At 46.9% G+C, this 26,637-nt stretch overlaps 1 protein-coding gene across 1 annotated transcript; it reads left to right on the top strand.

The window, feature by feature from the left end:
- The first annotated feature begins 16,244 nt into the window (after positions 1–16,244).
- Positions 16,245–24,769, top strand: LOC126558868 (upstream stimulatory factor 1-like). Its single transcript, XM_050214946.1, has 6 exons — positions 16,245–16,339; positions 17,725–17,762; positions 17,845–17,895; positions 19,118–19,237; positions 19,603–19,721; positions 24,208–24,769. The coding sequence occupies exons 1-6, from the start codon at positions 16,299–16,301 to the stop codon at positions 24,592–24,594; spliced, it is 756 nt and encodes a 251-aa protein (XP_050070903.1). The 5' UTR covers positions 16,245–16,298; the 3' UTR covers positions 24,595–24,769.
- The last annotated feature ends 1,868 nt before the right edge of the window (positions 24,770–26,637 follow it).

The raw sequence follows: 26,637 nt of genomic DNA, 5'->3' as shown, positions 1-26,637 counted from the left end.
TCACACGTTACGGAGCACGGAGAGAAGGTTTCGAAGGAATGAGTAAATCGCGCAAAAAAAGAGGGAGAAGAGGAAACGCCACACTATTTAAAGGAACTATTGTATTCGAGTAACTTCTAATGAACGCCACCTGGTGTGTCCCGCACTCACTTCCCAAAAAATGTGGGCAATCTGGTTGCTTTGGTGCAGTCTACTGCTACTGCGTAGATCGTTGTAAAGCAAGGTGGTTGAAGAAACACAGTGGTTGCTCTGACTCACAAAACAAGTGAAACACAACATGTTTAAAACAATGACACGCAGTTTGAGAGATAACAACAGGTGGACATTTGTTTTGCGACCTAGAAGCTACACATAAACAAACAAAAACTTGTTCCCTAGATCCAATAGAGTATATTAGTTACAAAATGGCCGTTGTGGTTTTTATATAGATACAACGCATATCCGTGTTTCCGTGAGGGGTCTCTCTCGAGTCTATTTAGCGAATGTCATCGATGTGATCGATATCAATGAGGGATGATTCATTCCAGGTGTGTAATCGAATTTGTATTTCCATACATACATAAACACATACAAATATAAACGAATCGACAATGGGAGAAAAGGTGAGAGGGTAGGTGCATGTACGGTGGGGAGATAGGATAAGAGAAATACTAGGAAAAACAGCTCCCCAAAACCCTAAAATTCCCTTCAAACACAGCTCCCACACAACCAATCCACAAGCACTTAATAAACGATAATGGATGTTGATTGTTCAGCGAATTATAAAACCTCTGTTCTGTGTACGAAGAAGCAGTCCCATTTACGAATGGGGAAAAAATGGGAAGAAAAAATAAAACACAACCTTCCGACCGGGCACATAGAGAACAGGGCGGCAAAAGTGTGTTGCTGGTGATGCATGTCTACATTTTTGTTGTAAATGTAAACAAAGGTTGGTAGTAGTTGGTCTTTCTAGCTGTTTCCGGCTTGTTTTTTTTTTGCCGATTCTCTCCCTCCCATCCCGGCTGGGCAATAAATCAACATGGCGGCCAGTCATTCATTATTTCCCGCAAAACGTAACATAATCTACGCGCACGGAAATGCATCGTTTGTATTATCTATGTGCCATATCCGCGATTACTGTGTGTGTGATTGGTTGTAATCCTGCGGCCGAATGTGGTTTGAAGTGCTGTGAAAACATTCGAATCACCAATCATTATCGTTTGTCAGCTGAAAACCGCGAACTACGTACCGGAAAATGGTACACCCCCAGCCCTCCGCAGCATTCAGTGGGTGTCGTGTGCCATAGATGTTGGGGCATGCGGTAGGGCAGGGTCGTCATCCCAGAGGGTGAGACGAGAAAAACGGTCAAACCGATAACGGCACAAACAATTGGCCCTTAAACAAACAAACTACGGGAGGGGAGGTAATGTCGTGGACGGATTGGACCAGAGGGAGTGAAAATCTAGATTTCCAGATGTGAACACCCCGGCACCCCAAACACCACCAGCCAACCAGGCTGTGTGTGAGGGCTCAGGGTTGTTTCGGAGCAAGCGACCCCCGACCCCGACTGGTCACTCACGTGCGCGACAAACGATGGGAAAAATGACACTAATCAATGTCCAATCTGTCTAATGGCGGGTGTCTTATGGAAAATAGCCGCAAACGATAATGGCCATCAAAGTGTGCCCGGTTTTCCCGGTCGGGGCTGCGGGCAGCCTGTAACACCGGAAGGCGGTACCACCGATGATGGTGATCAGCAGGCAGCGTTCGTCGTCGTCCGAATGCACGACGCGATGTGTCAAGGTTGTGCATTACGGAGGGAGGACGGGCGCGCGCGCGCGTTATAAACGTTCCGGTTGGAAAAAGTGTCCACCATCGTGCGGGAAGGCGGAAACGGAAAGAGAGAGACAGTGGGAGAATGTAGGGGTCAGTAGAAAAAACAACTTCATTCATATGTATCGTGTACGTTCCCTTTCTTGCTATCTTTTCCACGATCAACACATCACCACGATCTCCGACATCCGATCATTGTTGTGGTTGGTCCAAAAACTGGTTAGAATGGTCTAAACTGAGTTGGTCGAGGTGTTGTAGCCATCCCCGCAAAAAAAGCAAACAAAAACCCGAATTACTCTGTGAGCGTTCTATTTTCAAGACAACTTAAAAGCACGATTTGACGATGTACGATCAATTTCTTATTGATAGTTTTAGGGTCTAAGCGCGCCCCCAACGATATGATAATTTGTCCATCGACAATAGAACAAAAACAGCCCTTGAACAGTCATCTTCCAACACGCCATCAATTATTATTGAGCACTGTTATCTTTTAATTAGCATCTCTGCATTTTCCTAACGCCTGCAGAGAACTATTTTCGTTCCGCGATTGCACAGTGAGCAACCGCCATACAAACGCCGGAATGAATATTCGTTTGAAATTGAATATTATTTTTTAAATACTGCATTATTGCTTTCGACACAATTCGGCCCATAATATAACACAATATTAGGTAAACGGTTGCAGGGATTACATCCCCAACAGTAGTTTTTCTTATATTTTCTTAAACAATTTATATAAATTTAAACATTATTCAACATCATGCATCATGAATTAACTACAACTTCGGCGATTTCTAATATGAAACTCAGTTCTCAGAACTGTTGGTGAAATTTTCTCGCTCGGAAATTGCTTTTTGAGAACCTGGCGCATACACAAACTACCTACACGGGGCAATGGAGAAAAAGCAAAAATCGTAATTTAGACATTTTTTGACAGTTTCGCCTTTACTGGTCAACTCAAGCATGAAAATAATTTTGTTTGATGTTAAAATTTAAAACAATTAAAATGTAACGGGAAGTACCAGATTTTGGCCCATTCATAGCAATTTATCATTTGGTTATTTTTGAGGAAATTCACACGGCAGGATCTGGGATCAAAGTCTATCCGGACTGTTCCCCGGTAGTAATGACTGACTATCCAACTACGTGGTATCGGCAAGTCAAGTAAGCTTTTCGATGGCCGGCGTGACCTGGCAGTGTCGTTATGCCAAGAAGAAGAAGGAGTTATTTTTGTAATCTTGTGTAAAATATTGACAATGTACAAAAATCTATTCTACCGACTAAAAATTTTTCATAGCGGTCTATTAATTAGCTAGTTTTTGATCTTCTATTCTTCTAATAGTTTATTACTGAAATGTGTTTTGATGAAAGCATATGATATTTTGGATTTATGGATTGGAAATATTCACTTTCAGAAAATGGATATGAGTTTTCAGAATCCTACAAGTGCTTTTTCAAATTTTTATAGAGCCATTGGCCCACCGTGTATTGCGATGGAATCGATCCATCGATCGAGGTTGGAGATTCTCGGGAGGGGGTTGCACTAGTTCACAATTTTGCTGTTTATCTCTCTAATATCATCCCTCTTTGCGTGGTTGTGTAAGCTGTGCTGTTGTACCTCCTACAGCGGCGAGAGAGGTTACGGTGAATTGCTTATCAACTATGTGATGTTGACACTTGAAATTACCATACCACGTTACACAGTTACAATTCGATCCAGAGTTTGGGATGCATATCTCTTAGCACGCTTTACTGGCCGATCCAACAAACAGGGGGCTGGGATCGCGCCAATTCAATGTCCAGTGGTAACGTTTTGTTTGCAAAACAGGTAGAACACTGTCCTGAAGGTTCGCTCTAGTAGATGTACTCTCCTGGTTTTGCCGAGATGCATCAGATGGTAAGGGCGAGAGTGGTTCTAAACAACAGTACATACACACATGAGGGGGCACGGTTGATGATAACCTTGTGCATTCGTTTGCTTCTGCTGCTTGTTACAGGAACACAAAACGAGAGCCTCACGTTTTCTGTAGGCCTTCCGATAATGATGTATAACATATTGATCATACACAAACGCGATCACTGTTAACCAGTTTGTTCAATTTGTTTTTGTTTTTAAACTTAAAGGCGCAAAGGCTGTCGTAAGCTTGAATGTAAGTCGAGAACCCTTAGTAGAGAGCTGTTAATCGAATTATGCTGGGTGTTTGTTTATGAAAACAACTTCTCATTAATCAGCAATTGCACTAGACCCAACAACGATCGACGAGTTCTCGGAGCGATGTCATTACACATCAGAGGCATCATGTAGACGGTCTCCGAGGTTCATTGGTCAGCAATTGGTGGGAAACAGCTCTTCTTGCCCGACAGCCGCTTTGCTAATGTGTCGGGTGATTAATTAGAACCCCATGAAGGCGTACGACAAGAATTTCCTTTGTCGATAAAGCAACACTGACTCACAACTGGGCACAACTTACATGCAATCGGTTGTACGGAATTTGCTTCGTCGAGCATTCTCCGGAAAGCGCATTTATGCAACAGACGACATTTTAGAGATGATCGCCAATTGCGGAAGATCATTCAGACACATTCTTCCACGGTCAGTGCGGCCAGTTTTGCAAACCAAAACTCCGCACTTGAGAATCAATGTTGTGTAATTGGTGTCATTTAGTGTGTATGTGTCGTTTGTCGTTCCTACACGCGGCGGCGAAATTTAAATGTCCGTACTCTGTGTAATACTGAGATGATAAGACACGGTAGGGAGGCAGGTGATAAAGCTGGCAATACCGAAAGCTGAGCTACGGTTGCTATTTACGGTTGGTGGAGATACCTGGGAGAACCAGCTCTTATCAAATTGAGAACCGACACGAAAAGAAGAAGCCCAGCCCTCCCCAAGACTGACTGACACTGATCAGAGCAAGTATGATGCAAGTTTTGGGGTGGCTTCTTACCCTAGTGGGGCGAGCCGGGCGGGCTTGGGGCATGACAAGTGAAGATTAATATTTTCTTCTTCCTTTTGTTCCGTTGTGGTTATGCCTCGCACCCTTCCCAAACAGATAACGCCCAGAGGTTGTAGGACAATATTAAAATGAGTCTACGCTGGTACGCCACGTGAAAACAGCGAGTACGCAAGACACGTCAGACTGGATGATGATGATGGTGATGATGATGATGCAGCACTTGCATAATAATGTTTGATAAAAAAACAAGAAGCAGAACACCCTGCGGCGAGTGCTTAGTGAGAGGTGATGGACAGGCAAGTCGCCACCGCCATCATCATCAACACCTACAGTTCCTCTCAGGTGCAGGCCTGGATAGATACGGTGATAAATAGTGTAAGTCTCGGTACGGGCCGGTACCTGCGAACAAAAAGAAGCCGTGGGAGCTGCGGGACCTTCCGATGGTGTCACTTTCGTGCTCACACGTCACACCAACAATCCAACATCCCATGAGTGATAAGAAGCAAAAGGGAAAACTGGTCCATATTCTAGCGCAATGCATGTGAGGTACGAGATAACACGGTCCAGAAGCCATAGAAGCCGGTCAACTATCCATCCCCCCACTAGGGTATGTAAATTAATTTTACTCCATTTTTTTTTCGTCCCTCGGGGAGGGAAGTATGTGCCCCAGATTGATTGGTAATCCAGTTCAGCAGCGGCAAAACAAGTTATCCTTTTGTCGCAAATTTGCGTCCAATTCCTGGAGGTCTGAAAATAATTGTGTAGCCATGCTGTGTGTGTGTGCGGTATAGGTCGATCGGGGATCCCTTTTATCGCTCGGACTCGATGCTTGCCCTTCGCGACTCCCGTTACCGATTGTGCCCTTTCGTTTATGCCCTACTGACGTGGCGGTTGGTTGGTTGGTGCGAGTCATCGTCACATAGCGTCATAACTTCTTGGTTTTGATTATTTATTATTCTGCTTAAAGGTCAGCACGCTCTCTGGGTACGGGTAGACGCTAATGGGAATTGGTGGTGGTCCTGTGGTGTGCGACAGCATAAAACAAGTGCCGATTGTTGAAGTACGCATATCGTTCGAATGCACCTCTTGTCACAAGGCGACAGTGTAACTGAATCGGTTTCGCCTGTGGGGCGCTTTTACTTTCCGATGCCGATTGTATGTGGAGGCAGTCTTTATTATTTACCCGTAGTTGGATGACTAATTTAAGTCCTCAGTACAAGGCAAAGTAAGTGATTTGGGGTACATGCTTTGCCGAGAGAAACTACTAAAGCAGGGACTCACTAAACACGAACGGTCCGGATGGGATTTGACCGAATTTGATTTTTTTTTTTCATCACGAAAGAACCACTCTCACATTCATACAGCCTTTAAATCAATTATCTGTAAACTTTAGGACTTTAGGAGTGTTAAAAGCTTAGCAAGGGAGAATACCATTAAGGACTCTAAATAGAACAAGAATACTTGAACCCCATATTTACTCCAATGAATACTAAACAGCAGCAACATAAGGGGTATAAGGTATCACAGTAGAGTGTCGCACCGAGCGATTTATCTAACTACGAGCTGTAATGCAAAATTAAGGGGTAGATCATCTACTTTAGAGTGTCCTCACGATCGCGTTTTTGCATAAAATGGCTGAATTTGACCACTGATTTGATCACAACTAGCTGTCTTGCTTTTCAGATCTTGTTTATTCCGTCAGGAGACTAACACCAGACTACTCCACAGACGCTACAACCGGGTTTTGAGTTTGAGTTTGAGTTCAAGTTTGAGCTTCAAGACAAGAGCGATCGTCATTATCCTGCAATGCACCAAGAAGGCGTTGAAAACCACTGACAAGTTGAATCTTTTTTTCTTTCGTCTCTCGTCTTAAACCACACGGATTGAGGGATGACGCGCGCTCGATTGTTCCGTACGATCGTTGTGAGGAGTGCGTGCCAACAAACAAGCAAACATGTGTATACATTGATTGCACAGAGAACACTTACAGATGGATCGGGGATGTGTGTACTTGTGCTAGCACACTACCATCCACACACACACGCGCGCACGCAACGGGTTGTTGGAGTGGAAAAAGGGGGCGAGAATCCATTCCACAAAATGATCAGCGAAACCGGGGTCAACGAATAATAGGTGTATTTAGGTCAACGGAACATTAATGAACGACTGTGCGCGCGCGCGCACACTGTGTGTCTCGCTGATCGACGCGCGATCGACGCACGAACCGAGAGTGTGTTAGTAGTGAGTTTAAGCCGAAGCGCGAATCATAATCAAAATTGCACACGATCGTGTACATAGGCTGCTAGTGCGTAACTAGCGCCCAGACAACAAATTACCATGCAAACTTGTGCTGCTGTGTGCTGTTAGGGAAGATACACTCGCAAGGGATTCACATATTCATCAATCAGTCTTATTTTAATAGAAACTTACTTGTACTAGGACAAAAAAAAAGCAAACAAGATAACATAAATCATGCTAATGCTAGTGAGATAAAGGCTCACCCGAGATCGCATGAATCAAATGTCCTGTTCTCGGCGGTCTCCAAGGTGCCCGATGTAAAATTACACCACCGTTCGAAAAACTTCAACTGCCCGGGACCAGTTTGCGCCGGTACGAGATTGAATCTGTACTGGAGGGACAACAACGACGACGAAATAAGAAAAAAATACACGCCCCAATCCATTTATCATTCTCGTTTTGCTGCGCTCGACCCACTGTGCTTGTCAAGCATCGGTAAGTCTAAGGGTCAGGCCCTAGGACGACCTGTCCTCATAGCACTTCCCCCGTCGTCGTGTCCGGTCAAAGTTGGCGGTCAACTGCACCGATTTGATCCTGGACACACTGTGACCTGTGTGCCTATCAATTAAGTGTGTCTCCATGCTTGCGGCGATTACTGTCACCACACGGTGCGCAGCAGGCCAGAAGAAAAATCGATCATGCGTTAGCATTGGGCTGGCAAGTGCCGCCAACACACACTGTATCGATGTGTGTAAGCAGTGCGATCTAATTGCACGCACCTTCAAGGATTGTGGAGAACCCTTTTTGGTTGTGACTCGGACGTACAAGAGGAACTACCGAAATGTCTCTCTGCTAATCGGTTCCATCGTTTTGTGGGCCCAATAACCAATCACTCATCGTACAGGAGCAATTCTGGTGTCTTCTTTCGTGGCGCGACGTGTTCTTTCACACTATGCGACACACGTTTTTCACACCAATCTGACAAATGGCGCTCGCTAATGAACTTCCATTAGATTAGGAAGCTCTACCTCTGGGTCCGGCCTTTCCGGATGATGTCCCCGTGCGTCCGTCCAACAAACCGGGTACGCGATACCGCTGGCACATGCGCATTATTGTTACCGGCTTTGGTGGTGGTGGTAGTGGTGGCAGATTTCCATGCTGCGTGTTGGTGCACCGTACCAGCGGGTGATTTCAACGATGGTAGCACACAGAAGCCCCAGAGGAGCATAGATTTGTTTGCCATCGGGAAGGTGTTTGGGGAATGGGAATTGTTTTGAAGAATTTGTTTTCGATTTGAAGTATCAGGTCCAAGGATTTTGAAGAGTATGTTATTATTCATTTGGAGCAGAAAGGCTATAGATCATTTTGGAAAACCCCACAACAAACAGCCCTTTTCTAGTTTAGATGTCAAAAGAACTATTCGATATTGAAAGCTCTTAAACGTAAATAATATACATCGATGTAGGGCATGTTTTGCCGCTGCTGTGCAGACCTACAATTACCCGAACGCCGAAAGCTCCGTACGTCCTTGATCTTCACTCTCACGCCGTCAGCGTAGCGGTGGATCAATCCTGTTTCTTTTATTTTTAAGACGCTATTCCATTGATAGAACGCACTGCCCCGTGTTGCTCCAGTTATTGAATTTTGATGACCGACCCCCAAGGTCACGACCTTCGCCGAGCTGTATCAAAACGGCCCTCCGGATCCGAGAGTAGTGTGCCTTTCGATCGCACTACAAGCACTGTCGTTTTACACTTGAACTTGAAAGCCTATATACGAGCGTCCGACGGTGTGCGGCAGGAGTTTATCAAGCTCTCCGCCACGACACGACCATACCATACCCGGTGAACTCGTTAGATTCGCCTTCGGACCATCTCCCGCGTGTCCTAAGGCTTCGCAGAGTCACTGCGGCACGCAAAAGCCCACAGCACTGCGCAGACCTTCGACCGACGACAAGCCGGGGGAAGGCGACGTTTGCTGTTTGCTGGCTCAAGCAAAGAGATCAAGTCAAGATCACGATCGATGTCAAAACACACCGAAGAGAGCCCCCCTCAAAGCGTGCAAAGCGTTTTTGTTTCTTTGATTTATTTCTTCTCTCTCTAATGCTCTCCCGTCTTTGTCGTTTTCGATTACCCAGGTACTACTAATTTATAGGCTCACCCTGTTACACCGTTTTCTGTCCACCACTAAGCGCAGTTATGAGATTTTTTGTACCCTTTACTGCTACTACTGCGCCGCTGGCTGCTTGTCGTGTTTGACACATTGACACATATTTTTTCGGTAAGGGATTTATCCCCGGTTTCGTGTTCTTGTTGACCCCATCGACGATTCTTATCAGACATCCGTAAAACAGCTCAGTTGATTGCTTGCCTTTTGTTTACAAACTCATTTGACATTAGTGACATTCGGTGTGTTCAGGTTGGAAGTGCACTAATCAAAGAAGGCTACTAAAAGAGCGAGAGAATGAGAGAGTGAGAGAGCGAGAGAGCGTGTGAGAAAACGCTGTGCGCTGCGTGATCATCATTCTGATGATGTTGCCAATATGTTCAAGATCTTATGCGCGTGCCTCTCCTTCGCGTCTGTCCCTCTCACCACGATCTTCCGCGAGCTGTTCTGTCTACTGACCTGGTAAATCCCAACCGGTGAATGTAAACTTGTTTCTGCATCATGCTCCGGGCGTCAAGGTGGAATTAAAAATAAATAAAAAACAGTCAGTACGATCACACTGGGTCTAGTAGTGTGTTTGTGAGACTTTGGGTTTCGGTTTTGGGTGACTGCTCGTCGTTTCTTTCTCGGACGTCTCGGCGATCGCCGTTTGCGTCACTTCTCGCGCGACTCCAAGCTTCCGTCCAAAGGAATTATGGACGGTCTTGATCTTGGCAGACTAGAGGGCGACTTTAAGCTCCTACTTGAGATTTGCGCTCGAAATCGTGTAACGATCGTTCGATGATCATTTTTATAGGGGTCTTTATATTTATTGGCGCAACTTTAGTTGGTTTTTGGGCACAAGGATTGCTTTTAGCTTTGATTACAAAGTGTGGCGCATTGTTATTGTCCAGCTGTGTGGAGCAACCTTACGAAAGGGAACTACCTTACGCAATATACACCTTTGTTGCAATATGATCGATCCTTACCGATTATTGGGGACCTTACTCGGGAGATAATAAGAGCCACACACCTTTTCTTTTGCGCCAAGGGCTCCAATGTGTTTCGTTCTCTTTGGTAATGAATATTTATTGCGAACAAGGATGGCTAATTTTTCGCAACATCGTCGCCCGCTTTATGATAGCTTTCTCTGTCGCTTTATTTGGTTCCCTCCGTAGGGGTCTCCGTGTTTCCTGCAGCCGAAAACACACCGAACGTGCACAACACCGAACGCATGTCAAGTGGTCGAAGTTTAGTCTTTTAGGGCGATTATTTTGCCTTCTTTTTTTCATCGCTTCGCTTTCATTCCAGGGTTCCGGCAAATGGGGGCTTTTGTTGATAAATCCCTGGTGCCTCCGATAATGATCACTGTGTCACATGAAGTGTAGTGCCCTCCTTGCAGCGTCATCGATTAGGGGCGGGCTGCTGCTGGTGTAGGTTGAGGTGACTTTGTGGCCGCGAAACTCCCTCTCCACCATCACCCTCACCTTCTGCAGCGTCATTCGCAAAACTGATTTTAAACTGCGTTTTTGCTTTTCGTGCGTTGTGCTGTTGTTTTATAGTGCTCTGCTTCCTCCTGCCTGTAATCATCCACCCACTTCCAGCACTTCCAGCACACAGGCACGCACACACAAAATATCATGGCCATCGGTTTGACATACGCCACTTCGGGGGCAGCTTATCGGCGAGCGTGTGTGTCATGCATGTTGAATGAAGCACTTTTTTTTCGCCGATGCTGCTGTTGCTGTTGCTCCCTTTGATCAGTTTAATTTCATCGTTTCATATTTCATGCATGCTCCATGCCCGAGCGCGCGCGCGTATGTGTGCGCGAGTGTATTTGAATTTCGAGTTTTTGTTTCAAAGTTTCGAATGGTTCAATTCCGTTTTTTTTTGCATGCGATGATCGAGGAGGGATGATGATGAATAGGCGCGTTTGTTGTTTATAGTAAAGGTTTCGGATTAATATTTGTGAAGTCGTCTATGCCGCACAACATTATGATTATGATGCACACGTTTTCTGTCTACTGTGTTGAGGCTATCGAGGTTTTTTTTTCTTTGTAAATCATCACCCATTTCGATCGGTAGCGATCGATTATAATGTTATACTTCACTCTTCAAGAAGAGGTACTAACGCACTCGAGCAGCCTCTCTCGGCAAAAAAACCCCCCAATCTTCCAACTTCAAGCGTGTCTCCGTGATAGAACAAAATGCTTCCAGCCCGTGGCATACCGGAACATCGATTCCGCGACCGGACATTGACAATTTACGGCCGATAATTACTTTTCAAACCACCCTGCACGGGGGGGAGACTTGCTTCTCGATTAGCTTCTTGACAGCCGGCTCGTACAGCTCGTTGAAGTTCATCAAATACATGTGCGGGATGGAAAAACCGCAACTACGATGCCGAACGATAGGAGGAAGACCCTGATAATAATAGTGGGAATGCAGCTTGGAGGGCTCGGAGACGGTGGTGTTGTAAAAAAAAAGGGAGTTTTTATCTTCCAATATTTTTTTTTTTTTTTTTTTTTTATTCATAAGGGACGGCCAGGCCGTATTGCTATCTTCCAATATTTATAAGACCACAAATTACCGATCCAGCACGTACAGAGTGGGAACACTCCAGAGAATATATTATTTTTTAAAGGCACAAGATGCATTGCAAAGTGCTTGAGGTTCTTTCTCTCTCTCTCTCTCTCTCTCTCTCTCTCTCTCTCTCTCTCTCTCTCTCTCTCGATCTGTCCCTTCATTCTAGACACTTGTCAAGCAATCGCTGTGCGCGCATGCTTTCGTAATTTGATTAGTAAGCGTTGCGCGGAGAGAGCTGCTCAAATCAATAATTTAGAAAAAGCTCATGATCATGATCAGCTGCGGGCCCCGCAAACGCAATGGAGCAATCTTCTGCTCAAGGTTTTTGCGTTCGCGTTGAGGATAAGGGGGGGGGGGGGGGGGGGTGAAGGCGGAAAAAATGGCTAAAGCTGACGACGACAGGTGACAGTTGAGGGCACACGGTGCATTACTACTAAATGGGCAGAACCTTTTGCAACTTTGATTCCTTCGGAGCGCTCGGTTCGCGGTTGCATAAGAATCGAATTTGACAAATTCAAGGTTGCTGTTGGTTGGTTAGTTGGCCTTTTTTCTAAACTGGCCGGGCAACGATCCGGAGCGATTTCGATTGCAATGCATAAAGGTGGGTGGGAAATAAATAATGTTGGTGATAAACCAACGGACACTTTTTTCGTGTGTGTGTGTGTCTGCAACAATGTTTCCGATTTTAAAAATCTGCTTTGCAATGCTCCCCTTCTTGGGGGTGCATTTACGATAAAGACATACTCCCCTCCCTCCGGGACATACTTTCGAATCAACCGAAAATCTTAAGCCACGCACCAGCACGCAAATCCGCGTAGAAAAGATAGAACGGATTATGGCGTTGAGTTTGAGAGAAACAAATTAATTTATTAAACCCTTCCGATCCACCTCGTCGGTGTCATCGGGCTGGCGAGAGCATTTTCATGCTTGTGCGTCATGGAGGAAATACCCCCCCCCCCCCCCCCCCCATTCCACCCATCCATGGGGCAAGAATGCATGTGAAGTACAGGTGTTTTCCCGTACACGGTTCTGTCCGGTGTAATTCTAATCGAGGTGGTTTTATTCTTTACTCGTTGATTTATAAACGGTAGATTGGAAAAAGGGAGGAGCAGGAGGGACATAAAAACGAAACGTGAAAGTACGAACGAACCAACCCCCAACCCCATCTCTCCCATTTCCTCCCACCCTGACGAGGGTCGATTGAATCGGTCGGAGCTCAAACACACCAACACCACACAGTTTCCGTTTCACGTGCCAATCGAACAGCGTCGCCCATTACCACCCCCGTGGGTCCCGTGTAACTCAGCACCGTACCGGGTGCCGCCAAACGATTAAGAACCGCTTAAAACGGCGCATCGAGGCATAAACGTGCAGCTACTTTAACAGTGCGTCACACACTTTGTTTCAGGAGGCCGTTGTTGAGAAGAAAACCAAGTTTTTTTTCTCCAAAATTGACATTAAACCTCGTAGCTCTGAAGAGGAATTTACTCAGAAAGAATGTTTGGGTCCCATGTGTCTATGTAAAAGAATTGATGGTTTATCTCGCGAAATAAACTCAACATCTTGCTGACCAGGTGTTCCAAACCGTATTTAAGTGGATCACATGGCAAGTGAAAGCATTGTTAGGCCCATCGCTGGCAACAAAGCATGCATGGCGTTGGCAATAATGGTTAAAAAGACCTAAACACCTGGTGATCAGATCAAAATAGTGGGGACGCCTAGTGCCCCATCTGTTGGCTGGTACTCCAGCCGGAGGAACCATCATGCAGATGGTAGAGACGGGTCCAGAATAAAATCCGTCGTTCGAGGTTCGGGCCAGAATGTTCCTTTGATAAGGATCATTCAATGTTTGACTTCCAATGACCTCCAATGTTTCACTTCTGAGCTTAGTTATTAACTAAATTCAATTTATTAAACGCCAGGGGCAGAAAATGGAGTTGAGTGGGTAAACGGTTTTTATTTTTACTTGAAAAATTTAATGCAATATAGTAAGTTCTAGGCAATGTAAGAACTTGAATTGATGTATTTGAATCAAAACTGTTGCATAATATTCTGCATCTGCGTAATGCATAATAATGCATAATATTGTTAACAATTAAAAACCCATGTTAAAACAATTAAAAACTAAGCTAAACGATCAAGGTAGAATTAAATTCGTCCATCACTGTACGTTTTGTAGTATGCACTGTGTCTGACGAACCGTCTTCTGTCTGTCTGTCTGCGGTGCGGCTAGCTACACACTCATCCCTTCGCCGTCGTTCGTCGCACGTGCTCGCCCGAACTTCCCCCTGGTGCCGTGTACCCACCCCCTACTATATCAACCCATATTCTACGCACGCACACACACACACCCAGTGCATGCGCGTATGTGTGCGTGCGTGCAGCTGATCGGTGTGTGTTTGTTTATTCACGGCTGTGTCGGGTCGCTCGCTAGCCGGCGGCGCAATCGACGTAAAAACACGACAATGACGGGCTCACGACAGAACGGCGCGCGAGGCTCCGCTATCAACAAATGCGCGGCCACATTCATTCAGTTACGCACCGCCGCGCAGTAAACATCGCTCGCTCACTTTCGGGCCACACAACCGACGTCACCACAAGTCGTCGTTGTCGTTTTTCGCACAGTCGAGTCAGAATCGCGCACACTAGACGTGTCGTCGGACCGTGGATCGTATTGCCATTGCCAAAAGTAGTGTTTTGTCGGGGCCGACCGGTGTAATTCGCGAGTGTTTGAGGGCAAACTTTACGGACCCCTTTCACGATAGGGGAATATAGTTTTTTCCCCCTATTTCGGTGGTTCCCTCCGGTTTCCGTAGTAATCGAGTGCGAAGGAAGTGTAGGATTTTGGACTCCTAAACCTGCTGTCAAAAGCTCAAAGCTCAAGTTCGGAACGGCTCACCGGATTGTCGTCTGGGGACGGGTTTTTCCATCTTACGCGCGCTTAGTCAATAACACAAATCGCCTTGCTTGGCGCCTCCACCACGAAACTGCAAGTGCCTAATGGTGGTTTTGTTGCGAAGGAAATTCCCATACAACCCAACGCAATACAACCCTTCGGTTCGCTAAACCCTCGCCCCCGGCGGGTGGAGAGAGTGTGAAACTTGCGATAAAATATTTTAACCTCGCATAAACCGCCCAGCCACAGTAGAAGAAGGAACTGTCATCAGCGCGCGGTTTTGTTGTTGTTTATCCTCTTCAACTGCGAATCTCTCGGTTGCGTGTTGAGAGGGAGAGAGAGAGTGAAAGCGCGATGAACGGAGAGAGAAATTTCGCAACGCACAAATTTTGACAGGTTGTTGTTTCTTAGGTGCACGGACGGAAGGGGCTTAAATAAACAACTAAAGAAAAAGCCAACAAAAGCCTCCCAAAAAAAAAGGGCGACCCATTAAATTCGTGCGGACCTGTAAAAGCCTTCGTCAACCTATGCTGCAGTAGGCAGTTAAATCGTGGGCGCGTGTGAGTGTTTGTGATTAGAAAAGAAAATAATATCATGCTGGTTGTGTGCATATCGTTCTGACACTTCGGCCTTAGTAGTTGCTGCTTAAGTAGCAAGAGCAGTATTAGTGTACGGGAAGAAAAATGCGTGCGTAGAGTGCGAAGAGGAGTGACCGTCACACAGCGTTGCAAGTGCATCAGTAAAAAAAAAACACCCGTAATTCGAAACAAAGGCGAAGCGAACAAGTGTGCAACGGGTTGGTTACGCGTTGCGTTTTTTTTTATCACATTTAGTTCGGGAGGTTTATGCGAGTGCGCGCCGGAATTGTAGTGCCCGAAGAAGCATAGAGAAAGTGTGAGCGCGTGTGATACACAAAACGCGAAGAGAGTGACATACTCTGTGTGTGTGTTGCACTTTTTTTTTGCGTGCGGAGCCAACAGAGATGAAAGGAGCATAAATTGTCCCGCAAGAAGAAAACAAAAATTTGTTTTAAATATACACACATACGCGAAATACATAAGCGTGTCCCTTGATGCGCGAGTATCCTCCTCATAAGGCGTTGTGGTAGTAACAAAACACAGAGAGAGAGAGAGAGAGAGAGAGAGAGAGAGAGAGAGAGAGCGAGAACGTGCCTTGAGAACAGGAAGCAGGCACAGGTTCAGCAGCAACAGCAGTAGTAGTGGTAGTAGTAGTAGCACGACGTACCCAAAACGTTGGCCCGTACCCGTAACGCCAACGCCACAAAGCGCGTCCACAGCAGAAAGTGGCCGTGGGTGGCCCCACAACAGTGCGCGGAGTCCCTGGGGAAGCCGGGAGGGGAGTGCGCGGTAGTGCGTTTTTTCGGGTTCGGGGTGTAAACCGTGTTCTGCCGTGGTGTGATAGATGTGTAATACAGCCCCATTGTTTTAAAACGGGCTGTTTACTTAGTGTTGTAAGCTTGGTGCTAAGGTACTCCTTTGGCAGGGAGGAGCAAGCAGTTCCTTTCGTCCCGTGTTGGTGCAGCAGCAGCAGCAGCAGGAACAGCAGAAGCAGGCAGCCGAACCGATTCGGCAGCATCTTTACTAGCACAGTGTGATTGTGGTGGTGGTTTTGTGGACCACCGCGACCAACAAAAAACGGCCCCCATCATGAATAAGCTCGATTACGATGTCGATTGCTTAGAAATAAGGTAATTGAAGGAAAAGCAGGCGAGTTGGAGAATTCCGTTTCCACGCACGAATTATTGATTACGCCGAGGGTGGTCACAAATAGAGCGAGAGTGAGAGAGCGCAAGAGAGCGTTCCAACCGACCATAATTTTCCATCCCCCGCAAACTTACGCGAGAACGCACGCGTTGGTGTGTATTTTATTCACCAAAAACCCAATTGTTTTCCAATTGCATTCTCACGCACTGTTGGCGTTGGCCACTCACGGAATGCATCGCCCTCTGTTCTACTAGGACAACCCCTCTTGCACGTCGTCATCCCTTTTTCGTTCATTCACTAAAGCTGCGAAAGCCTCTCTCATACTTTCGCTCAATCTCACTATACGAATGAGGAGCACTCATTTTCCTCACTCTTCTAGTGAGTGTGAGAGAGTGAGCGCGCATTTTCGGGCACGGATTACTGAGACCTACTGGGAAGGAAAATAAATATTTCCCTTGGTGCAATTTTCACGAACCATTTTCACTGCTCCTTTGCGAGGTGCGCGCGTATTTTCACTCTCACACAGCAGCACTTCCCACTGATTACGCCTGCACAACAGTTTTGCAAGTCCGCCACACACATCGCAGCAGTTCCTGCACGTCCCTGATTGTGTGTGTTTTTGTTGTACATTCCCGTTGTTGTTGTTCTTGGTGAAACAATTGTGACCATTCCTTCCACCCCGATTCGAGGTGGAAACGTTTTTTGAACCGTGCTTCACAGGGAGAAAATTCCTCGGAGAAAGCAAAGGTGTGGATGCGTTTTTGTGTTTGAGGCTAAGTGAAAAATCATCTCCCACAACCCCACACGAAGGGCTGGGTTGTGGTGGGTGGTAATTTTCCTCACGTTTTATGTGTGTGTGTGTGTGTGGGGGACGACGAGAAATGCGTCGTGTGCAAGTGTGGCAAAAACAAATGGTGTAATCTGCAGCTAGAAGAACTGAAAATAGTATCAAACGCCACCTCCAAACCTCTTCTACCTGCTTGGCTCTTTCGTGAGTGAGCGACCGTGAGTGCGAGAAGAAAGTGATGCGACGAAAAAAAAGCAACCCCAAAACAAGGATCCATCCTGTCACGATGATGATCCTTCTCACAAAAAAGAGTACACACTTGAAATGTCCTCCAGGAATGCTTTTGAGTCACCTATCTTGAAGCCTTCCAGTGTGTAGAAACAGCGTTATTCTTGAGCCTTCTTTTGCACACTGATACGGCCGCTCGCGGCGAAGAAAGTGAAAGTGATAAGTGGCTGCCCCTGATAGTGCTGAGTTTGTTCTAATGTTATCGTTTTCTCGTGTTTCTTTTCATGTTTTACAACCAACCAACGAAAACCCGATCAACTGCAAAAACGCAACTGCATCAACGATCGTCAACAGTGACGACCTGATAAGCATGGCCGAGGACAATACTCTTGGTAAGGAGTTTGCTTTTGGTTTTGACACAGTTTGAACCCTGAACTAATGTCGTTTTTTACTTGTCTCTCTTTCTTTTTGTAGGTGATTTTTCACATATCGACGATGACCTACAGTTTACAGTTAAAAACGATGGTACGATATGCACTTCCAACACCTAAAACAACCAACACCCGCACACCTACTTGTCGCCCACCTTGTTGCACCATCTCCCCTCCCCCCCCCCCATCCATCCCTCTAAAAAGCACTTCTTCTTTTCAGCTGTCTTTCCCACACACAAACACACCTTCCCTTATTTCTAACCACCTCTTTAAGAATGCGCAAATTAGAATCGAAAGTGAATCTGCCCTCGGAATACCTCCAGACGAACCCCGGTGTCCAGTATCAAAGAAGCGCCCTCGTGGGTAGCGGGCATTGGCCGTCTGTCGTTCCCACCCTTTTATCAGCTTCAGGCGCTACATCATCATAAAAAAAACAACAACAACCCCGCTAGTGGCAAATGGCCGAACCATTCTATCTTTTTTTCCCCCGATTGTGGTGTGTCAGGGCGCTGCCTGCTGTCCTGCGCCAGAAACAGTTTATTGCAACATCGTACAGCGGGCGCGCGCGTGTATGTTTGTGCGCCATGCGTCGCAATAATTTATATTGCATCGAGCATTATCCCACCCTCCCCTTCCGCACCTAAAGGAGGGGGTGCAGAGGTGCTTGAGTGGTTAGAAGCCTGGGGGTCCACAAAAATAGCCCGCAGAGAGAAAACTTGGTGCGCGGTTCTGTGTGGTGAGAATTGTAGAATCGATTCTACTTTTGCTGGCTATTATTGGAAGGTGTAAATTTTAAATGCACCACCACGACCGGTTACCGTTACAATCCCTCGTCGTGTTGCGTGAAGGGTCTTTGGTATCAAGAACGATGAATCACAACCACCTTACCCGACGATGAGAACCTCTATGACGAGTGAAGTGAATCCTTCGCACAAGTACCCTTTTTTTCTGCTTGTTATTGAACTACCAAGTCGTGCCCCAAGGAGGACATGCCGTGCACATGTGCAATAAAAGCGTTTACAACCGTGTGTACATTACATTTCTGCCAAGCGCTCCCCACGTGTTCCCTTCTATCCATCCCATTCTCAACATCCCCTTCAAGCACTACACTCACCCCACGTACGTTGCGTGTTGTTTTGTTTGTTTTTTTTAAATATACCGTATTTTCTCATGTTTTGTTTCCCTTTTTTTTCTTCTCTTCCTTTTTCTCACCTTCTCTTTCTCACTGTGGATTTTTTCCGTTTTTTTCTTCCATTTCTTCCTCTTCTTTTCCTTTTTTTCATTTTCTTTCCATCTTTTTTCCATCTCTCACACAGGAATGCTCGCACTAAGATTAATACAAGTGGCAGACAGTTTAGATTCACCTAACTTTATCACAGGATCTCCAGCTAGTCCATACCCAACGCTAACAAACTCCAGCAACGATCCCAGTCAATGTAAATGGAACTTTTGTTTTTCTTTTACTTTTTTTTTGGCTCATTTTTGTGTGTGTGTGTTTTATTTTTGAGTTTTACCACAAGTTTGTGCATCGTTTCCTACTGTGTGTGTGTGTGCGCGCTAAGTGTGAAAGTTGTTGTGTAGTTTAAAATTATTATATTTCAAACTTTTGCAACAGTTACTGTTAGTTCTTATGCTATTCCGTGTGTTTGTAGTGTATGTGCCGTGGTTGAATGTTTTTGATGAGTGGCTTTAGTGTTATCTTGTTTGTCCTCTGTGTGATTCATCGAACCCGGTGTGTGCCGCTACTAATGTTGATTTCGTTTCAATTTCTCTCTTCTTCCGATCCTGAACACACCTGTAGGCTCTTTTCTAGTGTTTAAGAAAAACAACGACAATGTGAAACAGTCCCGATCCGCCAACAGTGTCCGGGGGGTGCAACGGACCTCGGAGTGCAATGGAGACACGAACCTTAATCGAAAGGTAAGCGGCAAGGAACCACCATCAGCGGATAGGGTTTGGGAATTTGATCAAAATTCAAGTCCAACTTTAGAGACAAATTCCACATCAAAACTTTGAAAGTAATTTGAGCTGCTTCTTGCACAAGAGTTCGTATCCGGACAGGAAATTCCTGCCCTTAAAGTAGCATAAAAATGGAACGCATCTGGAAGTGCAACACATGTGCTTCGCCGGGGAACAATTCACCACAAAAATGCGCAACTTGACCCTACTTGATGTGTATGGCTGGGCACGTTCTTATCTTTATCTTATCACTTTGTTGGAGTGTTAAAATACTTTCTTCTCATCATCATCATCGCCATCATCCGGTGTGAAGGATTGCTGACCGAAGAACTGGAGCGTCCGTTCCCAAGGTTCCCCAGTTGAGTGTCATTTGCAAAGTGGCAAATCGCAATAACAAAAATGGGACTCCTTCTCACATCACCAACATGCGTAGCGTCTCGTTTCCGCTGTCTGCTCGTGGACGCAAACGTCTGGCAACACTTGCCTGATCCACGACGGCAGGGCCATGCAGTGTGGGGATGGATGCAATAAGAACCTTCCGAGCCTATCCCCCCCCCTCCCCTTCCCCCTATGTCAGTGTCTGTTATCAAGAACCTTTTTAAACTGGCCTTGGTGACAACATCGTTTTTCCCCTCCCCGTTCGAACCGAGCGCACAGGGCACTTACGTAAACGAAAAATTACACTTTTGCCACACACACACACACACGAGGGAAACTTGCCAGAAGAAGTAGGGAAAGTCGGAAGGCAGGAAGCGAACGCAGGTGAAGATGCAGAAGGGTTGTGTATTGTGTTGTTGATATTCAAATTATCATTATCGTTGCCCAACAGTATCGTAATTTCTGCCAGTGGGAAAATGGGGGATGAAAAGACAACAGGAGGACAGGGAAAAGATCATTTTATCCCCGAGAGCTGGAGCTGTCCTAATCGCTTTGCTGACAGCTCTCACACTAGCCAGTGAATGACCATTTTTCATTAGAAGGTTATGCTGCTCTATGCTTTTACCCTCCTGCCCTGTCGTCCCCGGAGTCTCCGAAGCTCCAAGAGCTCCAACCGGTGACTACATCTAGAGCAAATAAAACCGTTTTTAGTGGGCCCGTACTAATTCGCTGAACAAATTCGTGTTTCCGTCCACCGGTCACCAGATTGATCGAACGCTTCGTAATACGATTTCACTTTAACGCTCTGGAACACGGCGTGCTCTGTGGCGGAGTATGGCGAGGTGAGTAAGGTGACGGGCAGGCGCCTACAGCCCGGCGTATGATTGTCGCATTACATCAGACATGCAAAAAAGCACTGACGATAACACACAACAATGTGCCATAATCTATATACTGCGAGCGAGGCTGAGGGTGGCCACCACGGTGACCGCGTGGCAACGCGATCACACACAAGTAAGGCACTGCCTAATGAGCTGCCAGCAGCAGCAGCAGCAGCAGCAGCAGCACTATTAGCGTTAGCGCGGTAGGCAGCAATACCTAGGGACGGAATATTTATCCTTGGTGGCTATTTGGGCGGCTGGGAGTGTGATCTGGTTTTGTAGTTCTTGTTTTTTCCCTGCACGCATTACAACGGTCCCGCGGCTGACCGTACAACAGGAGGTCTAATCGAGCGTCAGGGTTTTCTGGTGTTAGCATGTTTTGCGTTTTTGAAATGAGGTTTTAGGGTTTAAAAATGTGATAATGGATGGTGGGATACAGTACCTCAGCGCGATAGTTACGCAGTGAGAACACTTCAGAATTGCAGATGTTTCGGTTGCTGACGAGATGTTGTTGTTGTTGTTGTCCACTGATTAAAATTGCGCGCATGTGCAAGGGGTGCGATGCAAATTAAACCCACGTCCAGTTCACCCTTGGGATAAATTATTAAGATCAACAAAACAGTTCCGAACGACAGGGAGAAGAACTTCTGTTGGTAGGCAACAAGCTGACGTAGGCCTTCTCAGCTTTTCAGAGACCTAGAATCTATCCACAGGGCTGGAGCTATGATCAAGAACTCCAAATCTGCAGCTGCATTACTGCTCGTAGCTGTATCGAATCATGCTCGATACCTCTTCCAATGAATGAGTCAGTGTCGGAGCTTTTAGAAACATTCTTAACCTCATCCGACACCTTCTGCCGTGGCACGATCGCAAGCTGCTCATTCACCTGTTTCGCCGATTCGTTTCCATTCTCCATGCCCACCGCGTGCTGAGATTGCAGGCGTGAGTGTGTGCGCACTCGGTCACACCGACCGCTCACACCGCGCGAACCTTGACATGAATAATTAAAACATCAACAAGCCCGACGACGATGTCGTGAAGCGAAAGTCACCGGTATGACCTACCCGCTGGTGACCTGCAAGAAGAAGGAGCAGCGAAAGAATACAACCGGATTGCCGGAGAACGGTTTGCCGAGCCTCCACTCCTTTTAGAGGGGTTTGGGGGAGACCGGGGGTTGGAGGGGGGGGGATAGACTCCAGTTCGGTAGCAAAACGTTGGGAATCGTTCTCTTTCGGTTTTCTATTGAAACATTGCACGAACGCACGCACGATAGCACGCATCGATAAAGTTCAAGGTTAGCGACTCTAATCGGCGGCCTCTTTTCGCTGGTCTGGAGATGCTGGGCTACAGCAGTTTTCGGAAGGGTTACCTAGGGAGTGTTTGGCGTTGATACATTCTCACGCCCTGCCCCTTACATGCCCCGGCCCCCTCACCACGTTGCGTTGTGGAGCATTTGGAGGTGTCGCGTTGTCTAGGCTGCCTCGTTCTATTTCTTCGCCTTCGAATCGAATGGCAAAACGCACCTGTGCGCGGCCAGCTGCTTCACGGGGGTGGCCTTTTAACCTCTGGCGCTCGTTTCGCGATTAGGCTGCACCGAGCGAGCGTACAGCGAAGAGCGGGCATTAATTAGCAATTAACCAGCATGTCATGCATGCTGCGGTTGGCCCGCAGTTTTGGACGTCGCTTCCGATCGATCGATTACTTTGATCCGGGATTGTATGTGTGTGTGTGTGTGTGCCGTCAGAGGTCGCTGCGCATGCATCGAGTCTTGATCGACCATCTTAGTAGTCGGAATCGATCGAATCGATCTCGTCGAAAGAGCACGCTGCGCGTGCGCTGTATGAGTCGGCCTGGTTAACTGGTTAGTTGGCGTTGTTTTTTTCCCTGTCCTCACTCTTGGCTACCGCCTGCGGCGACACGGGTGCCGGGGGTGACAATGGCGACGACTCCTCCGGTAACCGAAACTGGTTATTTGAACTTGCCGATCATGCCGGCCGACCGCACAACAGTCGCACTATCGAAAAGTGCACTCCACATGCTGTGGTCGCGCCAAGGTGAATGAAATAGTGTGTGAGAAAGGGCGACACACAAACACACAAAGAACGAAAAACGCATATTGCCCCACTATGTGCGAGAGATAAATGGTCAGTGATGAGGGGGGGGGGGGAAGGCTTCTAAAGGTTTTTTTCATTTTATTTTGCACATCAAGCACAAGTACAACGCGTCGAGAAGGAAAGCTTTGCTAGCTTGAAGCCGATCGCGCGGTATACCGGCGTTATGTGCAGTGCAAAAGGACACATCCATCGTATCGATTATCCATCATACCGGTGCCCTCGGTATAGGGCACTGTGGTGTGGTGCACGTGTGTGTGTGTGCGCGTCGGTGGACACGCCGACCGATAATAAATGGATGATAGATTGTGCGGACGGATAGCTTGTCGATTGATCGCGGGAATGTCAGCAGTTAGCATCAATCAGCATTATCAGCTGGCCGCTGCCGTTGCTGCTGCTACTACTGCTGGGATCAATTCTTTACGTGCGGGTCTTCGCTTACGACGTTGTGCACGCATATGGTCGAGGGTTGGGACGTATGTTTCGGTGAGGGAAAAAACGTGGCCCGCGTCATGGATCTATCCGATAGCCGATCATCAGTAGTGAATGGTTATCAAAAAGACGGGGAAGTAGCAATCTATGAGGGTAGCAAATGGAATGTTATATGGTTTTTAAATGTCGAATCGTACAAGATTCGGAACAAGTAATTTATGAAAAATTGGTTGATTCTTCTTCCTGGCTTATTGACTTGCTAGGTCATTCCGACCAAGTAGTGTCTAACTAGAGCTATTGATACCTCATAGTACGAGGAAACAGTCCCGGTTAGGATTTGAATCCCGGTTTTGTAGACTGGAGCTGCTACTGTCGCCGCTATCAAGTTTGAGTCATCATCATTGAAATTGCTTCAGCCATGCTTCACTGCCCAAAAGAACTCGTTTAAGGGGCCTAATTAACGAAGATGCCGAAGATCGATCAATGATCTGGCGCCATCAAGACGGCCAACTCTTGAGGGACTTTATTAAGCCTTTACCGGATAGAGAAACTTCCCACCCATTGGCAAAATAAATGCAATACATCGCACTGACTGAATACACCCGACTCACACCCCTCTTGTACCTTTCCATCCACACGCAACAGCAACAGCGGGACGACCGGCGAAGGGCGAACCACAACGAAATCGAAAGACGGCGGAGGGACAAAATCAACAACTGGATCCACGAGCTGAACAAAATCATCCCCGCCGAGCACATGAACAGCCCCTCGTCCGAGACGCAGAACAAGCAAAACAATGGCGGACAGGGCGAGAACCTCTCCAAGGGTGGCATCCTGGCGAAAGCGTGCGAGTACATTACGCGGTTGAAAGACACCAGCGACAAGCTGACCGAGTGCCTTGCCGAGAAGGATCAGATACTGCTGGAGAACCTGCAGCTGAAGGAAAGCATCAACCAGCTGCTGGCGGAGAACAAGCGGCTACAGACGCAGCTACAGTTTGCGCTCGAAACGAACGTCAAGCTGGAGTCGTAGCCATTAGTGTGCGGGACTAATAAGCAGCAGCAGAGCTCGGTAGAACCGATACAGCCGCAGGCGGAACCACTGCTGCCACAACAGCCTCAACATCTTCACGCTCACCAGCAACGGCAGCAACAGCACCACAGCGGCAGCCAGCAGAAAAATGCGCCCCAACAGTCGATTGTAACGTATTGAGCGCGAGCCAGCACGAACCCCGGCCTAACCGGAATCAATAACTTGTAAGTATTCTAGTAGCGAGCCCCGTCAGGTCAGGAAAATGGACAGGCAAGGCGAATCAGAATCGTTGAATGAATCAATTCAACAGCCGGTCGAATGTTTTGTTAAACTATTAACGTACAACATTAACACAACCCTGATCCGTCGTCGGCGACAGGTCCCGCGCTGGAGCCCGTATTACCCGAGTTTTAGGTGTCATGAAGCGTGACACAACACATCAGCCGCCCGGGTCGAGATAAAGCATGTCGGCGGTTGTTCGGGGTTTTCGGTTGTTGTGCCGTAGGGCAGGACCCTACGGCCCATGTCTGGCTGTGTGGCAAAAACAAATACGAAACCAACGTAGAGTGGAGTAGAGACAGCGTTTTGAGTTCTCAGTTCAGTGTCGATTCTGTTGCCTAAAGTTGAGCTCACCTATTGATTGTAAGGAAGGTGGTAATCATATCTAAGTCAGCTTAGTACTAGTTGTATAGTCGCTAGATCGAGTCGCGATCGTTCCCTAGTAGAAATCGGGACTCGCAGGGCGTTCGGTTTTGTTGGGACGTAATTGTTCGATTTGTTGTGATGCTTAAGTTTTGAAGTTTATGTGGGTTCTGTGGGACACTAGCGAACTATTTGTACGTTCCTTCAGCATCGTTGTAGTTGTTGTTGACGTTGTTTAAATAGCTGTGTATTCAGCTGGTGCGGGTATGTGTATATGGCGAAGTGACTAGCCAAGACTTGACGCACTAGCAACTCCAAACTCCAATAATCAACCAAACTTAGAACGAACGGACCATGCTACCGGAATTGGAAAGCTCATTTTTTTCTTCTCAAACACACACACACACGCATCAGAAAAAAAATCTTCTCCCAACCAGACGCTGATAGAAGTGGCTCAGTGTCAATTGTGCACCAGCATGGGCGATAGTGACAGATCAGCCGAAATAAAGCCCATTGTTAAGTCGGTTAATCTAATTCCCGATGGTCGCCGGAACGGTAGGGTGGTTGTGTGTGTGTTTTTTTTTCGGTGACATCGTTGTACACGTACGTCGCCCAGACATGCTGGACTGATCAAAGTGGACCACAAAACGAGACGTCCGAGGGCTTATAACAACTTTATCAAACTGATCAATTGGATCCCGAGTGGGCCAAGGAGTATTTAAGCCCATCAGCATCATGTCCTAGGGTTAGTTCAGTATTTAAGCTACCCCCCTCCTTCCCAATACACTTCAATCGATTGGCTGACCGTTTGATTTATTTGTTTATGGGTGCTGGTCCCTCGGGAGAATGGCGGGAACAGGGGTGAGCTGGTGGGAGTGAGTGTGTGGCGACTCACGAGGCAATTATTTTGCGCTTTGTGGGGCGTCCTGGAACTTGAACGTCCACTCGCATGACGGGTCTGGGCGAATGGGCTCCGGCATACTTTGGGTGCGTGTGAGATAATGTTCATTCATATGACTGCCGTGTGACGTAGGCGGGTAGAGACTGCGTACCGTTTCCGATAGGACACGACGAGAAGAAGGGTGCTTGATGACCCCCCCCCCCTCTTTCCCCCGTTACCGAGCATTTCCACTTGCAGCACACACATCCCATAATCTTGACGTTGACAATTATGGCGCCAGCACATTCGGGCCGCTTATCACACACTCATTTTTGCCTTCGGTCTTGTTTGGTACGCTCTGGATGACAAAAGGGTTGACAAATTTGCCATGCATGGATTGGTGCTCGTTACACACAAAAAAAGCACACCATAGGCTCTGTGTGTGCGTGAATGTTATCTCTAGCAGGGGAACGAGAATGGCAGGCAGGGTAAAGAATTCCTCCCATTATCTCAGAGAGCCC

This window comes from Anopheles maculipalpis, chromosome 2RL (genome assembly GCF_943734695.1).
Source record: "Anopheles maculipalpis chromosome 2RL, idAnoMacuDA_375_x, whole genome shotgun sequence".
NCBI lineage: Eukaryota > Metazoa > Arthropoda > Insecta > Diptera > Culicidae > Anopheles > Anopheles maculipalpis.
The sequence above is the reverse complement of the archived record's forward strand: the minus strand, read 5'-3'. Positions and strand labels throughout refer to the sequence as shown.